Here is a 19,873-nt window from a genome sequence, read left to right on the forward strand (position 1 = left end):
AGTGATTTTTAATTGGTGAATAGTCCATTTTTTTCCCGTTTTTCTACGTTTTTGAGTGCTAAATCGTTTCTCTGAATACGAGTGTACTTCAGTGGTTGTTTTTTGGAAGTTAGTTGCTGTCGCGATATAATATATTTTGGTTACCTTTGGAATCGAATGCATAACGGTGGAAGACAAAACGAAGCTAAGTTTTCATTACTGTATTTAGTTATATTTCATTTTATTTAGTGTACTTAAATGTTTTGTTTTGCTTGTAATTGTTTGTACTTTTTTTCTATTTATTTAACGGAATTTATTAATTGAATAATTAACGATTACACTACTCGGCAGTAAGGAATGATGACGGATTCAGCAGCAGTCACAAGTGGCGTATCGCCAAGTCCTCCACCATTTAAGAACTCAATTATTAGCAATATCATAAGGGACTTTGTGGCATGCAGTACTTGCGACATGTATGTGTCTCGGGAATTAGATATGTGGCTTGTGAAAGAAAGCGGAGAGCGTATATGCGCAAAATGCAGGCAGTTGGAGGAAATAAGTGCATTAGAAATATCGATATCCAACTTTGCTCCAGGAACGGGGGAATGAATGTAGGAAGACAAGTAGTGTGATAGGAGAGAATGAAAAAAAGATATATATCAATGAGAAAATAATAGTTGATAGTATGGAAGGTGTGAGTGACTGAAAGTTTAGGAGATAATTTTGTTTGGGAGAGTCAATTTATATTAAGAGTGACTGACCTGCAGAGGGAGATAGATGAGCTGAAAGAGGTGGAATGTCTTGTGAATGAGAGCTTCAAAAGAGTTATTTAGAAAAACATCTAATACAAACCATACCAAGAGAAACGAAGTTTATTTTTTTACAATATTCACATGGGACTTAACCTAAGTAAAAAATCGATGTAATGTGCTTTGGAACATTTAATATTTAAGCTACAATTGAGTTTTTACACTTTGCTTATAATCGTATTCACTCGGCTCACTGTTTGACTTCCACTGATCCAAATTAATTCATTTACCCGGACTTATAAAATTACTGATTTGACAACTTTAACGAAAAATAAATAAACAATAGCAATACACTTAAAGTGCATTAAAAATAATACAAAATAATGATAAATAAAATATTATGTTTTCAGTTTTAATTAAATTTGTAAGTAAGGAGGAATACACAAGAGATCAAACAAAAATTGCTCTGCGATCGACGGGTTGAACTGATATATATCATATATGATCTTGATAAAATTTCATCCACAGATGTTAAAATAAGGGTGCCATTAAAATAATGAATAGTGTCCCTATACAGCAATGCTAGTGTGAAATGCACAATTTTTTTTTTAATCTTAATGATGGTCTACATTTATATTATTATTATTATTATTACATGACACCTTCAGGGAGTCCAAAGACTCATCGAGGAAGGACCTACTCTACAACTCTATCTCCGTGACTCAATCCACCAACTACCACCAGCCAACACCACTAGTATATATACCTTACTTATTAAACTTACTGTCATTAACTGATGGCATCAAATCAATTCATACAGTATTAAAATATGGTACGCATTATTGTCAAAAACTACAAACCAAATTAAGACACTAGCATTAATTATAATGCTTGAATAATGTTTTTTTTTTTTTTTTTTTTTTTTTTTTTTTTTACACAGTAGTTTATTTAATGGGATTATCAAACCCCGTCAACAGTGACAATGTCCTCTGAGTGGAAAAACCTTGGGTTTGAAGCCTGACTGGGGTATAAAGAACTTTTATAAGTGTTTTTTTAACTAAAACAAGTTAGTTGATCTAATATGGAAAGGACATGCTTTTGGCTCCCCAAAATTTGGATTTTTCATCCTGCAACCAACCAAAGAATACATGAAACTCACAGCAGATTATATAGATTGGTTTAACACTCTAAAGCATTTATTAGGCTTCCTATAAAGCCAAGGCCATGACAGGATACTCAGCCTAACACACAAGTGAAAAGTGTAGATATTTAACTGATAACATTGGTCAGCAAGGATTGTTTAACAGGATCAAAACAAATGGTCAAAGCAATTTAGGGCATAAAAGATAAAAGGGGGGTAGTAGTCCCATTATTACTATCTGATTATTATTATTATTACTACTACAACAACAAGGGACCTTTAGTTAATCAGGGACTCACTGGGATATCACACACACACAACCTGTCATATTTTCTCTTGAATTCATTAACACTCTCAGCAGTTACCACCTTCAAAGGAAAGCCATTTGCATTCCACATGGCTCTAAGAGAGAAAAATCTAGCCCCTTACCCCTTTTTTGACTGCATTTATTCTCTACTTCCACAGATGACCTCTTGTCCTCCCCCACCCTACATAAAATTAAAAATTCCATCCACATTATCTTGTATGACCTTTTCAGAAGTTGAAGGTCTCTATTATATTGCTCCTCTTTCTCTTGTTTGGCTAGTGTTTAGTGCACAAATTCTTAATCTGTCGTCATGATCTACATCCCAAAGGGGTGCATTAAAGGCACCATCTTTAACAGACTGCTTTGCATCCTCTCCACTGTATTTTCATAACTATGAATGCCAGATCTGCACACAATAGTCACACAAGAAGTCGTAAAGAATCAAAATGACTTCCTTATCCTCACATGTGGCCAATGTTTATTTCAGTATTACAATTATTGACTGAGCTGTATTAGCAATTTTTACAATATGGCCCATGAACTTCAACTTATCTTCTATAATTCCAAGATCACTGTCCTAGTCAGTTTATTCTAGCATAATCCTGTATAATATGCGTGAATGCCTCATTACACTGAAGAGCGTAATGTTACATTTAATGCTAAAAAGACACAATTTTCACACATCCACAATTCCAGCTTATTCAAATTATTCTCTATGTACTGCACTTTTTTCTTTCTTTTTCTTATTTATCCCACAGGAGAGGTACAAGAACAACAGCACATCACTATCGTGTGTGAAGTACAGATAAGGATTGAGAAAGAAGAAATTTATTGCTATTTTACTTAAAGAGTGGGAGGATAAATTTGTTGGGAAAAACATTATGAGGGGAAGGCTGTTCCACAGAATAGCGATACACCGAATAAATGAGACAGAAGAGAAGCAGGTTTGATGAGTTTGCAGTTGTAATGAAAAGGGATGCTGGGTAGCTACTGTTCTTGTTTTAACAGCCACAACAGTAATTGAAGAAATGATGTTTGATCTTTGTATCTTCTATAGATACAAAGATCTCTGTATCTATAGAAGAGAAACAGAGCTGAAGCATTGTGTCTGAGAGATGGAGATGGAAGTGATGATATAAGGAAAGAGTTATCTATGAACTGAACTACTCTCCTCTTGGCAGTACAAGAACTTTTAGGGCAGTGTTATGTACATCACCCCAAATGTGTGAACAGTATTCTAAAGATGGATAGATTTGGGTTAGCTGGGTGGGTAGAAAATTGATTCTTGAGCAGAAAAGAATGTCTAGTTATTTTAAAGGCTGAGGTAGCTACTGATGTATATTTAAAGCAGGAAGTAAATGTCAGGCAAAAGAGAAATCTGATCCTGTTCGGTGTTGTGTGTATTACTGAGGGAGGTGAACTGAGATCTGATTTGTAAGAGAAAAACCAAAACTGTATTTTGATGGCAATGAAGGTGACCATTGTCCTTGTCCCACTGAAAAATAGTATGGAGATTAGTGTTTAAGGCACTGGTTGTTGATGGTCATGATGCTTGGGATATCTTAGAGAACTGCATGGTTTGATGGTTTGTATGTATAAAAGAAAGAAGATAAGTGATAAAATGAAGGAAATATTATGAAGGAAAGAGGTAATAAACCTGGTAACAAAATTGGAGATGTTAATATCAAATCTTATACTTTTTATAGAAGTATTTATATTTCTAAATTAAACTGGTACAAGTCTGCAGGATTCCTCAACTAAACTGAATAATCTCTGTAATAAATCTGGTATGAAAATCAGGAATAAAAGACACAAAGACAATGAAAATAGACAGAAATACTGAAAACATCCCTACATCCTGAATGGAGAACTTATAGAACAAACAAAAAAAAAATAAAAATATTTATGCACAACTTTTAGTGAAGATACAAATTAAATTTTTAAATAGACTGCAGAATGGGCAAAGCTGATATGGTAGGAAATCAACTGAATAAATGTATATAGAATGAGAGAGAAATTAGTCAAAACATTAAACTAGCTATATACAAGGCAGTGTTCAAACCATTTTAACTTATGGATCCGATAACTTATGGTTGAAAATGAGGACTCTAGTCAAAGACTAGAGATCTCATTTTCAGACCACAGATATGAGAGTTCAAAAATTAAACAATTCAGAAGATGATAGTGAAAACTTACAAAGTAAAGACTATGCATTGCTGCTGAAAAGAGAATGGCAGGTGAATGGAAAAATGTGAAGCAAAAATTTAACAAAAGTTGGGAGTTCAATTTGCAGTGATGGAAGTAAATAATATGTCAGTATGTATTTTTGTGTAACAAAGATGGCTAAGTAGAGGAAAAGTCTTGGAACAATTTACTTCCTCAAATAAAAGGGTATCTTGTTGAAAAAGGCAAGATTGAAAATTTCTATGAAACTGAAAGTTCTTCATGGCCGTGTGATTGGCACTTTCTGTGTGTTGCGATGGTTCACTTGAATATGAATACGAAGCTTCAGGAAAGAGGTAAAGGAATAAGTGACCAATCAGTCTATTCATGAACAATTCCAAAAGAACGATTTGACACATTTTGCAAAGTTGAATAGTTTTCTAAAAATTAATGACTACGATTTTTATGATGTTAAAGATGATCTCTATGTAAACTGGATCAAAAATCTATCTCCAAAATTTAAATCATGTTTCTCAGAATTTGAAAATTTGAAATTAGTATTTGATTTTTCTGCCTGATCCATTTCAATTTTACTTAGCAAATTCCAATTAGGAAATTACAATTTTTTTTGTCTTTGGATAGTTGTGGATTTGAAGATAAGATTCTTACCCTGAAAAGTGTAAAACAATAAAAGGTAAACATAAATGCTCTATCAAAGAGATGCAGCTCAATATTCTGCCAAATGAGTTTCAAATTGAAAGATGGCATTTCAAAATTATTTTCCATGTTTGCATCAACCTGGATATGCAACTCGGCATTTTTTAAGCCAGATGTCCTCAAGTCTAGATACAGATCTCGGATTACTGACATAAGTTTAGAGGCAGAGCTAAGATGCTCATTGAGCAAAATTTCATTAAACTTGTTGATGAAAAATCTCACCAATTTTCCCACTGATGCAATTTTTTTGATTAAACTAAAATGTTCAATTATTTTTATTTATTGATTTTTTTTTTTTTTTTTTTTTTGCATAATGTAAGCATCGTTGCTTTCATTTGGCATAGTTGTGGCCACATGAAAAATAAGTTGCCCACCAGTATGTTAGCAGATCTATTCACATGTAGTAATATAATCACAAACATAATAGAAGAGGGAAAGATAGCAACACAAGTTTTGTTATGATAGCAAGAAAGACAGAGAAGAAGATCAAGATCCAGGTGGATTGATACAGTAAAAAGTACAATAAAACCAGTCTTGACAGACATGATTAATTCAGAGAAAAACTGTTGATAGGAAGTGAGTAATGATCTATCTATTTCATGTACTACTATCATAATACCCTGTACAATCCCTGAGAATATATGTAAAGAATTTCATGATAAATTAACGTATGAATAACCTTGTTGGTGCAGCTTAAAAAAAAGGAAGTAGCATGAAACTGTTCCTTTCTCTTACTTCGTCAAACATGCAATTGTTTTACATTAAGAAACTGACTGCTGATCCTTACATTCCAAATGCAATTTGCAATTAAATTAAAAGTTACAAAGAAATAAGAAAATATACTCACATCACTATGGCTTGTACATATAAACCTCAGAAGAGCTGAAAGGCACCAAGAAACTATAAAAAAAAAAAACAGTCATTTTAAAAATATGTAAAATAAGACATATATAAATAAGTCATGTACCAACAACAGATCATAAATGAAGAAACAAGATTTCAAAAATAAAACTACTTCTAATTGGTTTAAGGTGAATGGTACAATATCGAGAACAAGATTGTGCAACTTCATAATGGAGGGATAAAATTCAAGCATCAAATTATAGGCCTATCTGTGTGTCAGGTGTTGTGGTTAAGTTGTTGGAGAAGTTGGTGAGAACTAGGATCCAGAACTGGGTCCTTCAAAGATAATACCATAAAACAATGGTATTGTCTTTGATGGACAGCATGGATTTGCTAAAAGGAGGTCATGGTTTACTAATCTACTTACATATTACAATAAGGTGATGGCTTCCTTGGACAAAGGATGCACAGTAGTATACTTAGATTTTGCAAAGGCTTTTGATAGATTACTGCATGATAAGCTTATAGTCAAACTAGAGCAGATAGGAATGGATATTAGATTAGTGCATTGGATCAGAAACTGGCTATCTGATAGGTATCAGTACGTTATGTATGGGGGAGCAATATCCCAAAATAAGAAAGTCAGTAGTGGTGTGTCTCAGTGCCATTGCTGTTTAACCTGTATATTAATCATATTGGCAATGATTTGGATGGGGATATTCAGCTGTTTGCAGATTATGCAAAGTTGGGATGAACTATGAAGAGCAGAGATAATGTTAGAACCTTACAAGAAGACTTGAATAGATTGAGTGAATGGGCAGAGGAATTGGGATGCAAGTTCAATGTTGCAAAATGTAATAAGGTTTTAAAATTTGGAAAAAAAAGATGGGATGTAGAATTTTTGCTTGGCAGGATACATTGTTTGGAGAAGAAGGAAATAAGAGATATTGGGGTAATAGTGGATACAGATCTGAAATTTCGGGGACATATTGCCAAAATTGTGAGGCAACACAAAGAATTCTGGGAATGATGTGGAGGACACTGACTTGTAGAAGTAAGGAGATTCGTGTTCCATTGTATATAATAAGGCTCTGATTAGGCCATACATGGACTACTGTGCACAGATTTGGTCACCTGGTTTTCAAAAATACGAAGATGTTGGAAAGGGTCCTGAAACGACTGACTAAGGTAGTTTCTGACCTCTGCAATGTCAAATATGAGGAAGAATTGAGAAGATGCAATTTACAGAGTCTAGTGGATAGGAGGAAGAGGCAAGATATGACAGAGACCTGCAAGTTAGTAAGAGGTTGTTATTGGATCAAAGTTGGTGAGGTTCTACAGAAAATAGTGGGAGATCAGGGAAGAACCAGAGGTCATCCTTGAAACTGCATAAAGAGTGTGAGCAGGGGAGTGAGATGCAGGTTTTTTGTATGAAGAGTTGTGAATGATTAGAATGCCTTGCATGAGAGATGGTGTATTAAGAGAATTTCAGTGTGTTTAAGGAGCAGTATATGAACTATGTGTATGACAAAAGGACCTCCTAGATGAGTCTTTGACTCCATGGGGTCTTGGAATAATAATAATATATCAGGCCTCCAGAAACAGCGCTACTTTATCACAAAAAATTTTACTCACCCACAGTATGAACTGTGCTAAAAGGTGTGTGTGTGCATGTCTGTATTTCATGTCATTTTAATACTGTTCTACTACTAGACTTATGAAATTTTTGAAGTGCATAAACAGTTTGTCAAATTTAGATTTATGATAGGATGTATTATAAAGGTACTTCAGGTGTTTAAGCATTTTAGAATTCACTTTTCTTTAGAAAGTAGCTAAAGATGTATTTCCCAGGCAATTTCTAACCAAGTCTAAGTCAGAGTATTTTTTATAAAAATTAAATGTCTAAATTAAAACTATATCTCTTCACTGATAACAATTTACAACTTCTTTCAGCAGCTCCAGGATACTTTTTATTCTTTACAGATTGGACTTTGTGTTTGTACCATGATCACTTGAATTCCTTGAACCATTTGTCTTGAAAGAACATCTTGACTGGTTTTAGTTGATGACACAACAGAACTTTTTTTCCAGTGTTTTAATACTTTCCTATTCCCTTCATCTTCAGTTTTCCACTTCACAAAACTAAGAAGTGTTCACATTTCCTTTCATTTATTGTACATAATGAAGAGTGAATTTATATAAATTATCCTTAAAAATAATTCAATAGAAAAGACAAATAATAAAGTTTTCGAAACAGAAAGAACAGAAAATGATGAACATTAACAACTGAGAAAGACTAAATTTTCATGTTTTCACTACTTAAAAGACATGTGTCTGCCTGATCTCTGATAAGAACCAACCATTTCAAAACAGCTGTCAAGCCAGTGAAACCTTTATTAAAAGCACTAAAAAAAGGCAGCTATACAGATGCATAGGCAGTGTTTGTGCCTTTTAAATAGCAAGCTAATGTTACAATTCTCACAACTCCAGTGGTGAGAATTGTATTCTCCTAAGATGTCTGGTCAAATTCTAGGAAACTTGCAAAGTTTCTGTTACTTCTTCAGCTATGAAATAAGGATAGCTCTTTAATATCATTTACTTCAATATTCTTTATTACATTCATCGAAGACTGCCATGATCAAGTAACATGATAGTCAATGAGATGTTTTAAAATGAAAAAATGTGTAAATTATGCAAAGAAAACAAGGCAACACATTTTGAATGCATTTAGAATGAGACTGAAAATTCACTCGCCACCTGCATTGTATAACTCACCTGTGATGAGCAGGCAAGTGGATTTCTAGGGCCATGTAATACAGCATGAAATTTGATGTGTACGTTCATTATTAATTATCCATATTAACACATATTCAGAAGAAAGCAGATGAAAATGGCCATTGGTTACAAATGCTCACCCATATTTCCAAATCATCTAGATGCACCACTGTCACTCACAAGACAAAACTGGCCTTCTTGCACTTGGCATGATAGCTGGAAAAGAAGAATGCCAGACAGCCAAGGCAAACAATTTACCTTATATATATATATATATAAGAAGTGTGAGGTAAATAATTCCTGAATATACTGCCAGAGATATATTGAAGAGCGAAGAACAGCAGAGATATCCAAGTCTTCTAGTCCTAAGGTGTTTCCATTAGTATATATATATTTCCATGTTGGAGTCTTGACAGGTAACAGACTGATTTGGAGGAAAATTGTAGATAGGAAGTTAGTAATGAGCTAAATTTTTCATGAAGTACTGTCATACCCTGTACACCTGTTGAAGGTACATGTCAGGAATTTGATGATGATGGGCCAAAAGTTGTACACAAGAGCTTATATCTAATTTATGATATAACTAAAATGCTTCAAATCAGCTAGCATGAATCTATCTCTATCACAAAAGCAAGACTATGTTTGGCCCATCATCATCAAATTCCTGACATGTACCTTCAACAGGTGTACAGGGTATGACAGTACTTCATGAAAAATTTAGCTCATTACTAACTTCCTATCTACAATTTTCCTCTAAATCAGTCTGTTACCTGTCAAGACTCCAACATTATCAGATCTTATACATCTATCGTCTAAGGCACTTTGTACCGTATCGAACCACTTACATATTGGTCTTCCTCTTGGTCATTTTCCTGCCAACCTGGCAGAGAACACTTGTTTTGCTAATCCTTCCTCGTCCATTCTGTTCAAGTGACCATACCACCTGAGATAAGCTCTGATAACACATTCCTGGATGCTGACAATGTTCAAGTTCTTTCCTAATATCCTCGTTTTTAATATGATATTGCCATTGATGCCATCTGTTCATGCCCCTAATCTTTCTCAGGACTCTCATATCTGCAGTCTCTAGTCTATGGTCAAGTGTTTATTTCTGACCCAGCTCTCAGATCCATAAGTTAAAAGTGGTTTGAACACTGTCTTGTCTAATTCAGTGTTCCCACTAATTTTTCTCTTATTCCATTTGAATTTATTCAATTGACTTCCTATCATACCAGCTTCATTGATTCTAGTGTCTATTTCCATATTGAATTTATCATTTTCATTAAAAATCGTGCCTAAGTAGCTGAAATGTTTTATTTGTTCCACAGGTTCTCCATTCACAATGCAGTTGACATTTTCAATGCTTCTGTCTATTTTCATTACTTTTGTCTTGTTATTGCTGACCTTTAATACCATATCTATTACAACAGTTATTCAATTTAGTCAGGGAATCTTGCAGACTTGTACTGGATTTATTTAAAAGTATAAGATCACCTGCATAAAGCAAAGAGCTGACATTAACATCTCCAATTTTGATATTAGGTTTAATACCACTTTCCTTCATAATGAGATCCATATAGATAATGTACATCCTTGTCTCACACCAGCTTTAACATTAAACCATCTTACTGTACTTCAATTCTAACTGCTGACTTACAACTCAAATAAAGACTAAATATTGCTTGATAATGGCTCATAGACACCATATAACTGTAGTGTATTGAATAGCTTCTCTCTTGGCACCTTGTCATATGCCTTTTCCAAATCTACAAAAACTTAAATAGAGATCTTTGTTATACTGCCATGATTTCTCAACTATTTGTCGTAAATTGAAAATCAGATCCTGATAGCCTGTATTTGGTCTGAATCCAGCTTGTTCTTCACCAAGCTTTTCTTCCAAAATCCTTCTCAACCATTTCTCAAGTATACTTACATAAATCTTACCAGGAACACTCAGTAGGGAAATACCGCTGTTAATCTCACATTGTTTATTTCCATTTTTATATATTTATGACAGCTCTACTCCAATCATTGGGTATTTGTCCCTCTGTAAAGGCCTCCTGAACTATGCAATGCTACTTTTCAGACTTTGTAAGACTTTTATACCTCCATACTTCAGCATTTCTGGTCTAATATCATCTATTCCTGCTGCCTTTCCACATTTCAAGCCTTTGATGGCTTTTTCTAATTCAAGTATGAGTATGTATTCCTGAATGTATGCCTGATGAGTGTCTTTTTACCACAGTGCTATGACTGCTTGTTCATTTAGCAATTTTTCAAAGTAATTACTCCATACTTCAAGGATATCTTTTTCTCCAGTTTACATGTCACCTTTATCATCTCTAATTCCTTTTACAACACTCTTTCCTCCATTTCTAAGCTTGTTCTACAATCTCCAGAAAATATCTTACCACCGTCTTGATATTTATTTTCTATGTTCTTACCAAAGTCTTCCCATGACTTTTGTTTAGCCAATTTTACACAGTGTTTAGCTTTATTACATTTGTCTCTGTATTCTCTAAGAGCACAAACTGACTTATTTGTCAGGAACTTTTGATATGCTTTCTTCTTTTCCTTCACTGCCTGTTTAACTTCCTGTGTCCACCATGGAGTTCTGATTTTTCTATCCTTCCACACAACCTCACCACATGACTCTCTCTGACTGAATCAATTGCTGTTGTCTTCAAGGATTGGCACTGAATCTCCAAGATTTGGTTCCTGTTCTCAAACACTTTCATTTTTTCTTCAATAACCTTTGTGTATTTTAGTCTACAGTTCACATCTGACAGCTGCTCAACTTTTATTCACTTTAAAACTTTCGTAAATGTTCTGCTTTTCAAAATGAAATTCAATTTTATCCTGCTCAAGACTAAATAGTGATCACTTCGAATTTCAAATCCTCTGTACACTCTGGTGTTTCACAGCAGGGAGAAAACATCACCATCGACAATAACATAGTCAATGAGACTTTTCTTATTCCTTGCCATGTGAATTTCCTCTCCATGTGAATTTGTGCACATTTTTATGTTGGAACATAGTGTTAGTAATAAGCAGTCCATGTCCTGAGCAGAAATCTTACAGGTATTTGCCATTATTACTAGCTTTGCTGTTTTCGAAATTTTCCCAAAATATTTTTGTGTCTGAGAATCATTTCCTCCTATGCTATATAGATTCCCAACAAGGACCAACTTGTTCTTTTTCACTGTGTCAGTTGCTTTCTCTAAAGTCACAAAAAATTCCTCCACTTCTCCCTTAGTAGAACCTTCTGGGACCATAGCCACAAATCACTCTCACTGTCCAGTTCCCCATTCTGATATCTGCCCACATAAGTCTACTTGAGACTGCCTGCCATTCAAGGAAATCAGCCTCGTATTTAGTGTTGAATACTATGACTACTCCTTTTCCTTGATTGTTTAGCCCATTCAAAACATTATTCAAATATAATTCAAAATATAAACAAAGAAAGATTGAAGTGTCTTGTCATCCCCACAGTTTTGTCTAAAATAGTGAAGATCTCAGTGAAGTATAAGACACTTCCTTCCTCCCTCATATGAAAGGTTTATTTTTTTATCAATTTTATATTTTTTGGTATTTTTATTTGATTATTTTTTTACATAATCCGGAAACCCTACTCTAGAGATCAAACAGAATTTTTTTTTCATGGCACATCAGGAATTTAACAAGTGAGGCAGTGATCTCACATCAAGAGATGTTGATTCATCTTTCACCTAAAGTCAACTTTTGATGAACATGAACTTTCTGATGAAAAATTCAACTGTTTCATCAGAAGGTTTGTCAGTTAATCAATGGCCATCATGATACAGTCATTCTACATTACCAACCTCTGGTCTTATTAAATGGGCATCTTCAGGGAGTCAAATCATCACAGGAAGTGCACACTAATCATTATTGACCAAATGAATATCATACCTCTCCACCTCATCAACAAATCATTCATGACTGCATCTGGCAATCTATCCACACTTTGAGCAAAAAATCTAGTCCTTGCTAACAATACTTTCACACAATTTCCATGGGTGATCCCTTGTTCTCTTGTGCCCAGTCATGGATTGGAAAATTTCTTAAGTATTTTATCTGCAAACACCATTTTGTAAATTCTATATTTATATCACATCACCTCTTTTGTCCCCTAGGTTATAACCCATAAATGAGTCTATCCTTATGGCTCCCCAAACCAGCATGTCAGAGTGTTTCTTAACATCCAAGTGATCCTTTGAGATGTAGTGCCCAAGTTAGCAATTTTCTTCAACACTCTGACCATTATTACTCTAAATTCATGGCCTCATTAACTTTTTTGCAGTCCTGTTCTATCTAATCACCATCCTTTTGTCTACCTGCCCACTTATAATGAGATGGACAACTTTCTCTCTGCTCATTCCCTGTGTGTTATGATGGATGAGTTCCCCTCTGAACTTCACCACTCTTTCTTCTATAATTAAATGAACTATTCCCAATAACCAATATGCCTATTCACAGTTTTGCTGATGATTCTATGCTACATTCATCCTGCTTATTTGCAAAACTGTGCAGTTTTCAGACATCCCAAACATCAAGATCAACCAGTGAATTAAAAACTGGTATCCATACTATCCTTTTATGGGGCAAGGACAATCGGGTCACTTCAAAAGCCACCAAAACACAGTCATACTCTTCTCTTGCAAAAGGGATCTGAAATCACCTACCCATACCCACATGTGACACACAAATCAATATATAGGATCAGATCTCTCTCCCTTTACTTGGATTGACATTTATTTCCAGCCTCTCTGGCATAAACAAATTACATATCAATTGCTTCCTCAATCTAAAAAACTAGCTAGGCAATCTTTTATTATATTTGATTTATGAAGTCAATTACTGTATGAGATAAAAACTTCAAAGAATTGCTGAAGGTTATTATCTCAATGTAAAGATCCTCTTCAGGAATATAAATTATGTGTATGCACAATTTTATATTCCTATATTAAATTGTACATATTAAATACATTTATATATATTTATATGCACAACCACATTATAGTAACTAGCAACATACCATAGTAAGCAAAATCATTTAACATACATCCAAAATTATTTAACCCACCTAGCCTGAACTCTTATGGCAAAAAATAGAATAAAATAAACATATATTAAATTTTTATCAAAAAAATTCATGTAAGATAATAATGATTACATCAGCAAATCATAATTTTCTTATTTAGGACTTCTGGTTCTTGCATCTTACTTTTACTACTACTCCTTGGCATTACAGTCCATTTAGGACCTGGGCCTATCTCAGGATAGCCTTGCATTTTTCATGATTCCATGCCTTATTCCTCCAGTTCTTTATTCTCATTTTCTTTAAATCATCCCCCCACATTGTCAAGACATCTCCCCATCTCCTTTCAGATTGTTCTCTGAATCTAGATCAACCTGGACCAGATGTGAAGACCTTTTTGATGGCTCTGTTATCCCTCATTTGTGGAACATGTCCTAGTCACCTCAGTCTTCTTACCTTTATTTCGGATAATATCCACTTCATTAAATTTCTCCATTATTTCTTTATTGTTCTTCACTCTCCAAAGTCCATTCTCATTAAGTGGGCCAAAGATCTTTCTTAATACCTTTCATTCCCATATTTGTAATCAGTTTTGATCTCTATGGATCATTGTCCATGTTTCACAGCCGTACAAAAGTCAGGGTTTGAGGATTACTTTATATAGCTGGATTTTACTTTTTATAGAAATCAGATTAGGTTTTAATAATGGTAGCATACTATAATAAGTCTATTTTATGCAGCTATTCTATAAGTAATTTCAACTGACACATTACTTTCTGTTATTACTGAACCCAAAGATGTAAACTGCTGTACTCATTCAAAGGTTTCTCATCTGAAGTGAAGAAAATTTGGATGTTTCCAAATTTTTGTTTATCTCTAGCAACAATTAAGTATTTTGTTTTAGTTTCATTTGTTTGTACTCCCATTTTCTTCGCTTCCTTCCTCTTTTGTCTATAACTCTGACTGAGGTTTCTCTAAGTCCTTCCAATACAGTCCACATCATCTGCAAAAGCCATAGACTTCTATTCATAATAGTTCCACCTGTTTGACTACATTTTGTATTACTTTCAAGGAATAGGTTGAAAAGCATTGTTGATAATTGATCTCCATGTCATAATCCTTTGGTAATCCTGAACTCTGGTGTGAGTTCACCCTGTATTTGCACTCCATATTGGTATTTCTGAATGTCATTTTAACTAATCTTTAACTAAATATCCTCCTTTCCACCAAGCAAGTTACCCTCACAGTCTCTGCAGAAAGTGTTCTGGGTTGAAATCCACCTTTAATTTCCTTTATCTTATTATACATTTTGATTTGTCCACTATTCCTCAAAATCTCACTTTCATTTAGCTTTGTCTTTTCCCATTCCCATTTCTTTCTTCTGAACATCTTTTTAGCTTGTTTTTGTTTACCTCCATATTCATTTCTCATTTGCTTGAGTTTTCCCATTCAAGCATCTTTAAACGAGCTGTATTTCTGTCTTCAAAACATTTTCTACATTCCAAATCATATTCATTTAGTTTATCCTAAATCCCAGAACATCTTCAGGCCACTTTGGTAATTTTATTCTTGACACTTTCCCATTTTTATCTATAGTCATACCATTGACATATTCGTCCTCTTTCTCTTCATTTATTTCTTCTCTCAACCATTCAACATATTTTTGTCTGATTTTTCCATCTTTTAATTTTTGGTCATCATATCTTAGTTCTCTCCTTCCTCTATTCACCTTATTAATTTTTATTCTTTGTTTATACTTAATTCTTAACAAATAATGATTCGTATCACAATCCACTCCTCTAAAACTTCTTATATCAACGATATCTGTCGCATGTCATCTATCAATCATCACATGATCTATCTGATTTTCTATTATTCCATCTGCTGATCTCCAGGTAACTTTATGTGCATTTTTATGTGAAAAACAGGTTATACATATGGTCATATTTTTGCTGCTTGCAAAATCAGTTTGTGCCATTTTCATTACTTTCTTCATATGTACTATCTCTTCCAGTGTTGGTTGGAAGGTCTTTTCCTAATTTGGCATTCATGCCTCCTAGAACCATTTTAATAATGTTTTAGTGACTGACCATAAATTCTCTCCAGTGATTCATAGAAGTTCACCTTGTCTTCTTCACAAGAGTCATCAGTTGGTGCTTGTGCACATATAAGTAAAATATTGACCATCTTAAACTTTATTCTCAATACACAAAATCATTCGTTAACTTGTCTAAAATCCAAGTGTTTCCATTTTTTTTTAACAACCAAAAATGTAGTACCAAAGGCTTTTTGATCTCCTCCACTGTATAAAATAGTATGTGTTCTAGTATCAAATACGGCACTTCATTTCCATTGCACCTCCTGCAATGCTGTTATTCTCACTGTATATCTCAGTAGTTGCTCAAACATTCTCCCCCCCAATGCTCCTGATCTGTTCCTGCTCATGACATTCCAGCTTCCAAAGGTTTTGGAATATCAAATCCTGTACACCCCTTGATCATGCATGTCAGGAATTTGATAATGATGACCCAAAACCTTTAATATGACTTCTATATAGAAAATATCTTTGCTGTTTGGAAAGCTAGACTTCTTACAAAATATTGATAAACTTCATCACAGAATCAATTTCATTATGGAACTTGAATCTAAATGAACTGTATCTTTTCTTGTTGCTCTTATCAAAAGAGAATAGGATGGTTCATTATCAACATCTGTTTTTTTGCAAACCTTTCTTTTTGTGTCAAAATAACAATCAAACTTTGGCTCACCATCCCTCACAAAAATGCCATATTATAGAACTCATATCTGTTCTTCTTCTTCTGATCTACTTCAAAAAAAATTTCTACAATAAAAGAAACTGCTATTTGCAATGGTTACAATGCAAATGGCAGTTTGCGTTGTAACCATTGCAAATGGCTCCATCCCAAACAGTAGTCAAGATTATCAATCATTTTTCTGCACCCTCTATTAGAAGAGAAAACTTGCACAAATTCACCATCCTGTACATTAAGCACATTTCAGAATGTATTTCTTGCACCTTAGAGGTTTAATATTTCCACAACTTTCAAGCTATAAATTCAATTAGCTCACTCATACCATTTCCAAAAGATAAAATTCTATTTCTACTGCTACCTGGAGTCTATCAGTCAATGCAACAGCAAGTTATTCCACTTTGGACAAACAGGTAGATGTGTTTCTATATACTTTCTGAACACCAATCTAGATTTCCTGCTGGGTGGAAATTCCTTTTATAGATAAACTGTCATCATTAATGGGGACTTTTTTTTTTACTGAGTAATAGATGTGCATTATTCATTCTGTATGAGTAACATAGACAAATTGGAAAATATTTAATTAAGATTAACTACAGATATTTCTATTCATGTATCATGGATCATTGTCAGTGTATTACGATAGAAATCAAAAAATTAAAAACAACAATGAAATATCTGGGGAATGGAATCTCTCCCTAAATGTAGATCTACATGTAGATTTCCTCCTTGGGGGGGGATGAACAAATCAGGTCTAGAAGAAAATGAGTTACTAACACTAGATACATGATTCTTTGGAATGATGCCAAATTACTACACAAATGTTCCCATAAATTCCCTTTAAAGAAAGTTTCGAAGTACTTCAGCATCATCCATATTTCAATCTTTATAATGGACTCTCCGTGCTAAAAATCTGGGAAATTATTATTAAAAACTATGGTTACATTGAATTTTAATTAATGTACATATACACTTCAACTGATGCTAATAGTATTGGTTTTATACCATGATTGTACATAAGGGAGAGATTCCATTCCCCAGATATCATCATTGTTGTTTTTAATTTTTTTGATTTCTAACTGTATTACACTGACAATGATCCATGAATAGAAATATCTGTAGTTAATCTTAAATATTTTCCAACTATGTCTGTGTTACTCATACTCATACAGAATGAATAATGCACATCTATTACTCAGTAAAAAAAAGTCCACATTAATGATGACAATTTATCTATAAAAGGAATTTCCACCCAGCAGGTTACTTCATATGGTAAAACACAATTTCTATCTGGAAAAAGAAGGGGAAGCCATGAGCTCACCACTGTCCCCACTTTGCAAATTTCTTTATGGAACCTTTCAAGGAGAAAACTTTTGAATCCATATTTTAAAACTAAGTTCTGATTTACATACATCATCATCATTAAGTGACATCTCCAGGGAGTCCAAAGACTCACTGAGGGAGGGTATCTATTATACAACTCCGTCTGCACCACTCACTCATTCCACCAACTATAAAAATGCCATCTACTGCCCATCACCATTAGTATTTTTTTTTTACATAATAAGTTGTTCAGACAATCACAAACATCCATGCTCATGGCGGGATTTGAACCCACAGCCTTTTGACTGGAGAGCAGATACACTAACCACTCGGCCAACCAGGTTGGCAACATTGTCGATGTATTTGTAATTTGGCCACACAGCCTCCAAACATTGAACACTTTCCTTAGTCATTCTCGATAGAAATAGGAAAAAATATTTCTTTAACTTGCCTTCTGTCGTGCTGTCTCTTATTTATACACATGCTGGTCACAATTTGAACATATAGATTCCTAGCAATACCCAATACAAAAAATAGGAAAAATAAAAAATAAAAACAAAAGCTAATATACTTCATCCATCATTACCTGAACATCATCAGGGAGAGAGCCATCAACTACATTCAAAACATAAATCAAATGTATACAAGCTTATGTCAGTCGCAGCTGAAGGGTATGATATAACAGTATTAGTGTACAAAGGAACAACTTTAGACATTTGAGTAGATAAAAGATACTATTAAATAAGTATTAATTTAAAAACAAAAAAAAATGCTTGTGAACAATTAATAGAGACTAAGTCTGCACTGGTTGAAGTTGACCAATTTATAGGATAGAAGATTTCACATACAACATTGGTAACATGTTTAAAATTACCATCAATGCAGGCTGTTTTACATGGCATAATAAGTTGTTCAAACAAATAGAAGGAACAGCAATGGACAGTCCTACGATGTGCTTATAGGTTATTTTACTTCTTGTATATAGGACCAATATAATATTAAAAAATTCTGCACCAAGTACACGTGTCCTGTATATATGTAGAAGTTTTTGAAACTGATTTTTGTCTTGTGGCAGATCTTAACAACATCTTTACCAAAAGCTTCCTAGCTACTAAGCATACATAGCAAGGAGAATGTGACACTTGGTTAATTAACACTTTTTCATAACAAAAATAACAACAATTAATGTTATGCAGTCCCTCACAGAGTATTATATTGCTATTCATCCATTCCTAAATTATGCTCTTAACCAGCGTTCCAATATCATTCCTGAGGTATTAACTTGCCTATAATCTGAAACTTCAGTCACTGAACTATTTTTCCCCTCTTGCCAATCCCAGAACCAACCTACCAATCATACCTTTCTTTCTTAAGGAGTGGAAAGAAGGAAAAATAGTACCACTCCACAAACATGGTTCTAGGACAGGTCCCCATTTATAGACTAGTCTGTATAACTAATTATTTATTTACGGCTCTTTAGCCTGCTTTTGTTTAGGAGTGCCCCTTTTTTAATGTCATTGGCTTTTTACTCAAGAATTCTTAGGGCATTACTGATGTATTATAGAGACAGATATAGAGGAAGAAAATTCGGATATGTCAGAATATTCTTCCATTATTCTGCATATTTATTTGTATGGTATTGATGACAATGCAGAATGATAAGTAAAAATAATATTTATTAACTTATTTGCTGATATTTTGCTAATATTATATCCAGCATCTTCAGAGCACAAAAACAGTGTCACAGTATATGAAACAACGAAAATTTGGTATTTGGTAACAGTGGGAGTCTTTCTGATCAATAATGACTTCTGTGTAGGCCATAACAATAGTACCAGATGTATACCTTTGTTCACTTTAAATCGCCAACATAATCTCTTCTAATCCTCTTAACTCGAGGCATAAATACTTTAACATTCTGTTACTCTTACAATTTTACATCAGAATTTAATATTAAATCAATTTGAACCATTCCAATATTTTATAACTCTGAGCAATTTTATGGCATTCTTTTAGTCAGTTGCCTTTACAAGGTTACAATCAGTA

At 33.9% G+C, this 19,873-nt stretch overlaps 1 protein-coding gene across 1 annotated transcript in view; it reads right to left on the reverse strand.

Moving 5' to 3' along the window:
• The window catches only part of LOC150107855 (uncharacterized), a 271,308-nt gene that overhangs the window by 15,022 nt on the left and 236,413 nt on the right, over window positions 1-19,873 (reverse strand). The window contains exon 10 of the mRNA XM_090415381.1: window positions 5,904-5,956. Coding sequence (XP_090271507.1) covers window positions 5,904-5,956 — 53 coding nt within the window. The remainder of the gene's footprint in view (window positions 1-5,903; window positions 5,957-19,873) is intronic.

Source organism: Typopeltis vanoorti, chromosome 3 (genome assembly GCF_054136105.1).
Source record: "Typopeltis vanoorti isolate ZY-2024b chromosome 3, IOZ_Tvanoo_1.0, whole genome shotgun sequence".
Taxonomy (NCBI): Eukaryota; Metazoa; Arthropoda; class Arachnida; order Uropygi; family Thelyphonidae; genus Typopeltis; species Typopeltis vanoorti.